This window comes from Strix uralensis, chromosome 8, assembly GCF_047716275.1.
Source record: "Strix uralensis isolate ZFMK-TIS-50842 chromosome 8, bStrUra1, whole genome shotgun sequence".
Lineage (NCBI taxonomy): Eukaryota > Metazoa > Chordata > Aves > Strigiformes > Strigidae > Strix > Strix uralensis.
The window spans coordinates 33,317,124-33,327,570 of NC_133979.1; the positions used below are offsets into that span (position 1 = coordinate 33,317,124).

At 46.4% G+C, this 10,447-nt stretch overlaps 1 protein-coding gene across 1 annotated transcript in view; it reads right to left on the reverse strand.

Annotated features, from left to right (window-relative positions):
- NIBAN1 (niban apoptosis regulator 1) overlaps window positions 1–5,768 on the reverse strand; it is a 69,283-nt gene extending 63,515 nt beyond the window's left edge. Inside the window, exon 1 of the mRNA XM_074877116.1 lies at window positions 5,621–5,768. Within this exon, the coding sequence (XP_074733217.1) occupies window positions 5,621–5,675 (55 nt within the window). The 5' untranslated portion in view covers window positions 5,676–5,768. The remainder of the gene's footprint in view (window positions 1–5,620) is intronic.
- Between the last annotated feature and the right edge of the window lie 4,679 nt (window positions 5,769–10,447).

Consider the following 10,447-nt stretch of genomic DNA (forward strand, 5'->3'; position numbering starts at 1 on the left):
TCCTCTTCAGTCTCTAAAACTTGACAGAATAGGAGGAGTCTATCTGCTTTTTCTAAGTATGGTGCATCTTGTAGAAACACATCTGAAGTGTTTTACCCTTGTGCAAAAAACCCCCTGTCTTAATTAGTACCATACCGAAATTCATAGGCAAAACAAATGACTAGAAAGTAAGTTCTTACAGACATTAAGCAATAGCTTTCACTGTCGTCTGAAAAGAATGGCTGGAAGGTCCACCCGCAGGGTGCATCCCTGAGTGCCACAGGGTCACAGCACCATCGCTGAGTCCCTCAGCCAGGCTGTCCCATCTGACCGGGTGAGGAAAGAGATGGAAAAGAAGGGAAGGCAGGAAGGAAGAAAGAAAAACTGCATTTAAACAAACAAATCAACACCAAATGACTACAAAGCTTTATCCTCTGGACAGCTTTATGTTTACGGAAATGGGTAGACTGGATATGGTCAAGCACGCTGAGAACCTTTAATAAAAAAACAACCTGCAGGCACGTTCAATTTTTTGTATGCTAAACTCTTTTGAAGATGTACCTGTTGAAATTACTGGTGATGGGTGCTTGAAATCTCTCCACCTCTCTAAATTTAAAACCATTTGGTCCCAACAGACCACACGTGACAAGAGCAGAGCTTGGTCCCCTACTACTGCTGCTGAGATTGCAGAAACAGGAAATCATGAAGAGTCTCAGGGCCATTTCTGCCTTCTCCCCACTGTGAGATCTGCTTCCTTGGTTGTTTCTTGTCTAATATTAGAGACCCAAAGCAAAAATTGTCTATCAGCAATCTTGAAACCTCTGGCAGAATCGTCTAGGTTGGAAAAGACCTTGAAGATCATCCAGTCCAACCATTGACCTCACACTGACAGTTCCCAACTACACCAGATCCCTCAGCGCTAAGTCAACTTTACTCTTAAACACCTCCAGGGATGGGGACTCCACCACCTCCCTGGGCAGCCCATTCCAATGCCTAACAACCCGTTCTGTAAAGAAATGCTTCCTAATATCCAGTCTAAACCTTCCCTGGTACAACTTGAGGCCATTCCCTCTTGTCCTATCACTTGTTACTTGGTTAAAGAGACTCATCTCTACCTCTCTGCAGCCTCCTTTCAGGTAGCTGTAGAGGGTGATGAGGTCTCCCCTCAGCCTCCTCTTCTCCAGACTAAACATCTCTCAGGGCATACTACTAAGTTGTTTTAACAGGCACTTTCATCTTTTTCCCCAAGTTCATGATCGCACCCTGAGTCTGTAACTCCCCACTACCGCCCTATACCGCTCCCTGTTGCGTGCAACGCTCATTAAATAGCATTAGACAGATCATGCAATGAACACCTCCCATCACAAGTTTAGCCCATGCCTCATCAAACTGAAAGCATGAATCTTTTTAATAAACTCTTTTCACATGATCAACTCCCAGTCTCCTAATTATTACCGCCATTTTTTAAACTCCATCTATTTCACTCGCATCCTGAATAAATCCAAAGAAGGATTATCTCTGCCACAAGTCTTTCCTTCTTTTTTAAGGGCTTGGACCAAAACCTAGAGGAATTACTATAAAAATTTCATTTCAGGGGGCTTTAAATCATTTTACTGTTTATAATGTGTGTATTTCAAATATCTTAAGGATCTTAAATAAACGGAAACAAGTATTTTTCCATCGGTACAGTTAGAAAAACAGGCTCGTGCTACACAGAACAGAGGGCACCTTTGAAACTGCCAAGGTTTCAAGACTAGTAATGCTGCAGTGCATGTGGTCTGGCTTTCTGCCCTACTCCTTCTTGCTGGGACTCCATGGCCTCCTACTCTCCCCTAAATATCCTCTACCCACCTTCTCCCAGTGGACCCAAGCTGCCCCCAGCACTCACAGGCATCCCTGCTGACTCATTTTTCCATTATTTTACTACGACATTCATTTCCTTCAGGTAGGAGTAAGGAATATCATGTCTTGACGGTTTATTCACAATTTCATCTGACAATAATGAGCAATTCTCATTAATTTCTACTTGAAAAAGACAAAGATTTTGTGATGGCTTGCAAAATGTAACTTCATGCTGTATGCATATATTAATGCAAAGATTTTCTGAGGATAAAAATTGTTTTGCAAAACTTTGCCGTCCCCAAATAAGTCTTTAGGCAGCTTGTGAAGTGCCTGTCCCTGTTTCAAGGATGATCCCCACCCTTGCAATTTCAAACACAGCCTCACGTGTATCATATTGAAAAGACCACTTGAAAAATTACACATTGGCATCGTATATTCTCTTCTTAGGCATTATTTGCTGCAGGAAACACACATTACCAGGTCAATCATTATTTTAACTGACTTTCAGTTATGGCTCAAGATACTGCCCCATGTCCAAGGATCCACAGCTCTCAATGATTTGTAACTTGGCTGGTTCAATACTACCCCTTCTTCCTTAAGAGCACAGAAGTTGAAGTAGGTTTAGGTGGAAATCACAGCCTTTGCATTTAGTAACACAGACTCCGCGTAGGATGCCTTTGTGATTTTCTCCGGGATTCATTTCTCCAACTGGTCTGACGAGGCTTGTGCTTATTCACCCACGCGGAACCGCACAGAGCAAAGCGTCTCCTGGGCTCTACCTGGGGGTCCCTGTGCTGAGGGCCATGTTCTTGCTGCTTTATATCGACACCTACACATATGTTTTTACATATTTTTTACATAATTTTACATATGACATAATTTTTGTCCCTGTTTTGTTCTCTTCTCATCCCACAAACAATGTGAGCAAACAGACTCTTGGAAATTAGAAAACCTGTAGATTTGTACGTATGTTGATGAAGAAACCGTACCAGTTTATTGCTGAGAACTCCATCCACCCTTTTAGTCCTCAGTCCCTCGTTTCCATTCATTATATTGTGTTTTAGTTTAAATGTTGTCTAAATAAACTACAAGGCTTTACAACACAGGGACTTGGCAGCTTCAGACAAATTAAATTATCATTACAGCAACAAGAAATTAAATTACACCATCACGACAACAGCCATGCAGCAATCCTGCTACACATTCAAGCAGTCGCGTTTAACTCTGCCCCACGCAGTTTTGCCTAACCCCGCCCTTGCAGGAGCAGCCCGGCATGCTGCAGAGCTGACATGCCACCCAAATCATTTTCTCTGCCGCAGGTTGAGGTTAGAGTGGCAGGAACTAACCTAAAGGATGGCAATGTTCAATCACAGGAAGCTTCTGCTGCAAAGACAAGGAGATGGGGGCACGAGCCATCCACCAAGCATCCACCTCCCTTAGGGCAAAAATCTAGTGCTGAATCCAGGACATACAGATTGCAAGTATAAATTTGTTTACCAAAACACTGGTTGGGAGGGAGCAGTAGAGATGATCTAGACCAAACTCTCACTTGAAGTAATACTTGGGATTTCCTGTCTTGAGTCTACTGATACTTGGGCCAGTATGAGTGAGCATCCCAAAATGCACAAAGTTTGGAGAATGTCGCTGGCTTCAGTCTCTGAATAAGATGTGTGAGGCAGCATCCTTGAGCTTGTTGTCTCACATCCTCACCAGTGCCCTTCTATTCAAGTACTATGGATTGACAGTTCTACTGACAAAAAGCTGGCATCTCCCTTCCCTTTTTACTGAGGAAACCCCTGTATCAACTCTGGAGGATAAAAAACCCCAAAGCTCCCAGCCCCCCAGTAAAACACACCTAACCTTTACAAAGCCAGGTAAAAAATGTGCTGCTTATTCAATCTATGGAATCAGCGATTCAGCTGCTTCCTCTTCATACGAGGAGAGCTCGCCATGGCACTTGCTCTGGAAATACATCAGACCAAGACACATAACACAGATAAGCAAGGTCTGAATGTTGCAGGCTCCAGCCTCAACATCAGCAGTAGGTTTGGCGAGCTGTCTGGACCGCACTCTACTTCAATTTAAAATCCTCTTCCCAATTCCTTTTCCTTCTTGGAAGTACTAATTTATGGGCAGCCTCTGTACAAAGCGCCTCATTAATTATTTTTCAAAGCAAGAGTTCAGAGTGGAGGATCCTCACTTTACAGCAAGAACGGCAGACTTGTGCCGGGGGATAAGCACAATGTTTTAATTCCTTTTTTCACAATGGTTTTATCACTTGCCTCCTCAAAGACGTGACAGGCAAAGGAGACATGGGTCTGAAGAGCTGCACAGCTCTCAGCAAGGCAAAGGCACCCTCCCGCTGAGCTACAGGGAAGTCTCAAATGTATCAATCCAGTTTCACACGTGTCCTAACAGATTCAGATTTCCCAGCCCTCTGGCATGAGCTCCCTGTTCCAATTCTAGATCATGTCCAGGGCAAAGACCTGCCCAATTTCCTCTTGCACAGCTGTACAGAACCTAATAAGCAACCTGAATCTCCTGCTTTTTTTTTTTTTTTTTTTGCTTTTTTTTTTTCCCCAATAATTAGACATCAGCCTCTTCAGGCACTCACAAATTGCCCTCACTCAGTCAGGGATCAGAAAGCCTGAAATGCTGAACTCTGCCGATGCAATTTTGGCTGCAGCGTGGGGGTAAGTGTAGAGAAAAAGAAATCCATAGGGATTGCACCCTCATGGCTCTGAAGGGACCTGAAACCACCCGCAGTGAGGCAGGAGAAAAGGACAATACTGAGGGAACATTGTAGCAAAATCTCCACATGTGAGGCCGGCAGCTTTGCTGATTGCTTTTTGGGTGAAGGCCATTTAATATTTGGACGTCTTTCCCACTGTGGGAATCTCTTGAAAGATCCACTGTGATTTCAGAAGGAGTCCCAACAGAGGAGCAGTTCAACATTTGCACTCCTTCTACACCACAAAAAAAAAATCCCAAAGCAACAGAATAAAAGGACAAGTTGGGCTGCAGGCACCACCCAGGAGTCACCCCACGGGCTGAATCATCAGCGCCGGGTTTGATCTCCCAGCCCACAGCAGCGAGGACTCTCGCAGGCTTCAGATGCATAATACATAATATACTGGAACAGGGCTTCCTTTTCACATGCAAACTTCTATTTCGCTTGTAAATAGCCTTAAAATTTGCTTTGTAAATACTTTACCTGCTACCTTACCGATAAGGAGTGTAGGTAGGCAGGCAAGAGCAAGATGTATTTCATCTTTTAACTACTCAAATAACAAAAATACCCCCCAAAATACAGAATTATGCTCTTTTCCTTCGTAGTTTAATAGTAATGTGTATAAATGTAAATCAATTTTTTTTTTTTGCCTTCTCTCTCCCTACATTTTAACGGCATAAGAAGTCCTCACACAAGCCTGAGTACCCCCCAGCAGTTTTCTCACTGCCTTCAAGGGCTTTGCAGAACATCCCGCCGCACGCTCCTTGAGCCGATCCACCTCGGCAAAACCTGCTGCCGTCAAAGTTCCAGCTGCCGGGGCCGGGGAACTGGGAGCCGACTGTCACACGGCCACTTTCAGGTCGCATCTCTCCGCACTTTTCAGCGTTTTTACCCTCGCTCCTCGGCGTGTTATAACTGACTCACGGGGAGTTATTAAGGCGCTGCCGTCCGCTCGGAACCCCACGGCCGCTGTCCCGCTCCGAGGCCGTCACCCCACGGCCCCGGGGATCTCCTCCTGCCCCCGGGAGCGGCCCTGCCCGGCCCCTGCCCCGCGCAGCCCCGTCCTACCTCGGATGTAGGTGCACTTGCTCTCGTCCAGCGGGCTGGAGGCAGAGCCGCCCATGCTGCCGGGACCGCTGCGCCCGGGGACCGCCGCCGCCGCCCAGCCCAGCCCGGCGCGGCTCGGCCCAGCCCAGCCCAGCCCGGCCCAACCCGGCCCGGCCCGGCCCGGCCCCCGCTCCGCGCCCGCTTCCTCCCGCAGGCGCCGCCTCCCGCCGCCACAAGGAGGTCGGGCCCCGGCGGCGGGAGGGCTGCTCCGGGCCCTGCTCCCCGCCTCCCCTCCACTCCCCCACCTCCAGCCGCCTCTTGCGCAGCCCGGGAGGGGGCCCCGAGGGGGTGTTGCGGGGGAGGGTCCTCGCCTGTCTCGGAAATTTAGGGGCAGGAGGTTGCCGCAGGTCTGCGAGGCGGGCAGGGAGCACCTCCAGGCACCCACCTCCCCATCGGTCCCCTCCGGCCCACCAAAACGCACAGCACTGCTGTCTGCTCCTGCCCACGGGTCCCTTCGCAGAATCATCTCGGTTGGAAAAGCCCTTGAAGCTCCTCCAGCCCAACCATGAACCTCACCCTGACCGTTCCCAACTCCACCAGATCCCTCAGCGCTGGGTCAACCCGACTCTTCAACCCCTCCAGGGATGGGGACTCCCCCCCTGCCCTGGGCAGCCCATTCCAACGCCCAACAACCCCTTCTGCACAGAAATCCTTCCTAAGAGCCAGTCTGACCCTGCCCTGGCGCAGCTTGAGGCCATTCCCTCTTGTCCTGGCGCTTGTTCCTTGGGTCAAGAGACTCATCCCCCCTCTCTGCACCCTCCTCTCAGGGAGTTGTAGAGGGCCATGAGGTCTCCCCTCAGCCTCCTCTTCTCCAGACTAAACCCCCCCAGTTCCCTCAGCTGCTCCCCATAAGACCTGTGCTCCAGACCCTGCACCAGCTCCGTTGCCCTTCTCCGGACACACTTGAGTCATTCAATGGCCTTTTTGGGGTGAGGGGCCCAAAACTGAACACAGTCATTGAGGTGCAGCCTTACCAGTGCCGAGTACAGGGGTAAGATCCCTTCCCTGTCCCTGCTGGCCACACTATTTCTGATACAAGCCAGGATGCCATTGGCCTTCTTGGCCACCTGGGCACACTGCTGGCTCCTGTTCAGCCGGCTGTCAATCAACACCCCCAGGTCCCTCTCTGACTGGCAGCTCTCCAGCCACTCCTCCCCAAGCCTGTAGCGCTGCTGGGGGTTGTTGTGGCCCAAGTGCAGCACCTGGCATTTGGCCTTAGTGAAACTCCTCCAGTTGGCCTCAGCCCATCGCTCCAGCCTGTCCAGGTCTCTCTGCAGAGCCTCCCTACCCTCGAGCAGATCAACACTCCCACCCAACTTGGTGCCATCTGCAAACTTGTTACCCCCATTTCAAAATCAGCACTCCCTCGGAGACACACTTGGACCCTTTGAAACTTCCCTGGAGGCCACTTTAAAGACCGTTGATTGCACACGGAATAGGTATCATGGGATTGAAGTCCACTAGAAATATTCTCCAACACTCTCCAAGAAGAAGGAAGAACCACCTGAAACACCCTTCCAGTAGGACACCGCCTTCCACGAGGCATGTTGAGACACAATGGGATTCATGCAGCTCAGCCTTCAGGGCTGTGTCTTCCCACTCCAGTCAGCCTCTTACGGGGAAACCTGGTGGCCTATATAGGATGCTGTTGATGATATGATTCCAGAATGAACGATAGACCTACAGGGGCAGGAACTAAAGTGCACGTCAGTTCAGTAAAAATTGTCCAGTGATCCAATGAACCTCCTAAAACATGCAAGAGCACCAGTTCGCAGATCCTCTGCACAGCAGTGTAAGATAGTATGAGACAGCTATCTTAAATTCCTTGCCTCTGAATAATAATTTCAGTGAGGCTTTATACCATATGTGACTTTTTAAAGTATTTTATTCTGTTTTGCTCTTTTTATAATGCTCATTCAGCTGACCTGGAATGGGCAGCATGCCATTCGTTATTGTGCCTCATATGTTTAGTATGGAGTTGATGAGTTGCAATGAATATGGATTGTGCTGACACGCTGGAGATTCACAGTGACTGGAAGTTATGCGTTTTAGACTTAAATACTCTTCATTGAGCTTGTACACATCTGTCACTTGCTGTGAAATTGCTTTAACATAGTTAAGCTTGACTTACGTGGATTGTGCAGTCGGTACATTTAATACTTTGCCACTTGGTTGATCACAGGATGGTTAAAAATTTTTGGGTTGAATCTTAAAACTTTTTGAACCAACACTAAACTTGATCAGATTTGAAATATTGAAGGTGATGTGTAAGATCGAGTTCAGTATTCTGCTAAACAGCCTCTTCCTTCACGAAAGCTGACCGAAGGCAACTTCAGTACCAATTCATGCTCTCTGAGCCTGGTTGTACCAGAGTGTAACAGAGCAATTGTTTAACTACCCTGAGGTGACCAGGTTCATCCAGAGCATCACTAAAACAGTGTTTCACAAGTCTATAGATACCTCAGCTGAGAACATCATACTAAACCAACGGCACTTCTAGAGGTCAAATGTGAATCAGACTCTCTCATCAATGCAGTTGGTTGTTAAGCTCTGCTTGAGAGTTTTGCACTTGCTTGCAGAAAGGTGGATGCTGTGGTTTGCTCGCTGCACATCTCCGGGCTGCGTGAGCAGACAACGATGAGGAAATACGGTTTGCTGTTGTGCATTTTAAAGGCTCAGAGAAGAATTTGGCCTCCACTGTAGCATAGCTTTTATCAAGTGTATTTGAGAAGCCTTTCGTAATGTACAGTCACATGTAATATGCAAGTCAGCTCCAGGAGTCTGGAGAGATAAACTATGGAAAATTCATGAGCCGTAAACTGGATTGCTATTCTGTCTCGTCATTTAGCAGATGAAAATATGCCAAATCCCAGAAGCTTTATACCGAGAACAGATGTCAGTGTGCATACTGAATGGGAAACCTCCCTGTCTAATTACAGCTTGGGTAAAAACAAAATGAGAACTGAATAGTTTTTTAATTATAACATTTTATACATCAGTAATACCTGGTCCCCAAGATCCCCAAGCATTTCACAAATGCTAGATAATTAAAGACCATAATTTTCCTTTTAAGATAGGGAAATGCTGTGCTTTAATGGCAAAGTTTGTATCTTAAGTATCTTAAAAAGACACCATGAGAAATGTGAGCAAAGTCAGGAACAGATATAAATTATTTTATTTCTATACTGCTTAATAACAAAACCACCCTTCTCGAAGATAAGAAATCAGCCATGTTAGATTTTAGGCTGATGTAACGTATCTGCACTGCAGCTATCAATGATAAAGTAATACTATCAAAACAAAAATACCACTGGAGGCGAAACAAGTATTTCCCCGCTTTTTCTCATATGAAATCCTGATCTTTGAGGTTTTTTTTCCTTTACTCTCCCAAAGAGTTCCTTCTCTAAACACCTGCTTTGTATTGCATCCTAACATATTGCAACGTGATGGGGCTCTTCCATGCCATAGAGAAAGTGAACTCCTGAGTGAACAGGACCAGGAGAGGCACCTCCTCCCCAACAAAGGAATGAAGATCTGTCTCCGCTTCCTCTGTGACTTCACCTGTGGCAGCCTGATGTCAGGAGAGAGGTGGTTTCTTAAATCACCAGAGTCCACTCTTGATCTGTATCCATGAGGCAGCCAGTGAATGTACTGGGAGCTCTCAGACCCCAAAAGTGCAGCGCACAGTCACTACGCTGCCTTATTTTGTCTCAGCCTCCAACTCTGTTTTGGGAGGGAGGGAGAAGGAGGTTGTCTCCACAATCACTTCTTTATTTATCCCTGCGGAGGGAACTGTAATGTAACCCTGATGTGCCACAGACATAGACGTGACAACGAGATCCATTCTCAGTGCAAATGGGCATACCATCGTAATAAACTTCCAGTGGTTGTTAGTCAAACACACAGTCCTTAACATGACCACAGGGCTGACAAACTGCAGATGTGTCATCAGAGGCACTGACAAAATCTTTGCCACGTCGTTGGCTACTTCTCCTGTGTACCAACAATTGTAAATAAGACGTGCCAAGGAACAAGTTGCTTTGACATGCTGCCTAATAGCACTTGACTGCGCCCTTCGCTCTGGAGGGAACCGCAGGGTTCATCCTCTGTGTACTTTCCCACAACCTTCTTGGTTGTCTCAGAAACAGTTTGTTATCAACCAGAAGCATTTAAGTGAAATGTGTATGAAATTCATCAGGAGAGAAAAGTAATTATCCAAAACTACCTTATAAGGTTTCTCCAAGGGAAAGTAGCCATTTTAAGACTGCTGACTTCTGAAAGCAGGATAACAAGGTGCTGTTGACAAAGACAGCTGCAAATATAATAAAATCCTTGTGGATAAATAATAATTATCTATTGCTAGAGGAAACTGTTAATCATTATTGTCTGAAAGCCAAAACCAGGTTGCAGAAAGTAGTACTGAGAAGATGTGTCAGAAGATAAAAGCAGCTCTTTTCTCAGAACAGGCTGGTGGTTGAAAAATATTCTGAATTCCCTCCATCTAAATAACAGAGAAAAATGTTTTTCTTATGAGTTATTTTCAAAAGGTTAGAAGGAGATCTTCAAATCTAGCTGCAGAAGATACTTGAAGAGAATGACAACTGTTCTGGCTGGAGAACCAAAAGTAATACTTTGACAAAAGAGCCTTAAAAAAAAAGTTAGAGCTGGTTGTGCTTTAGCTGCTACCCTAATTCTGAGAGACCATCAAGAAGCACTGAAAACCCACAAGCGGGAGAGTGGATTTTAATAGATTCTTAATCACAGAATCATGGAACAGCCCAGGTTTGA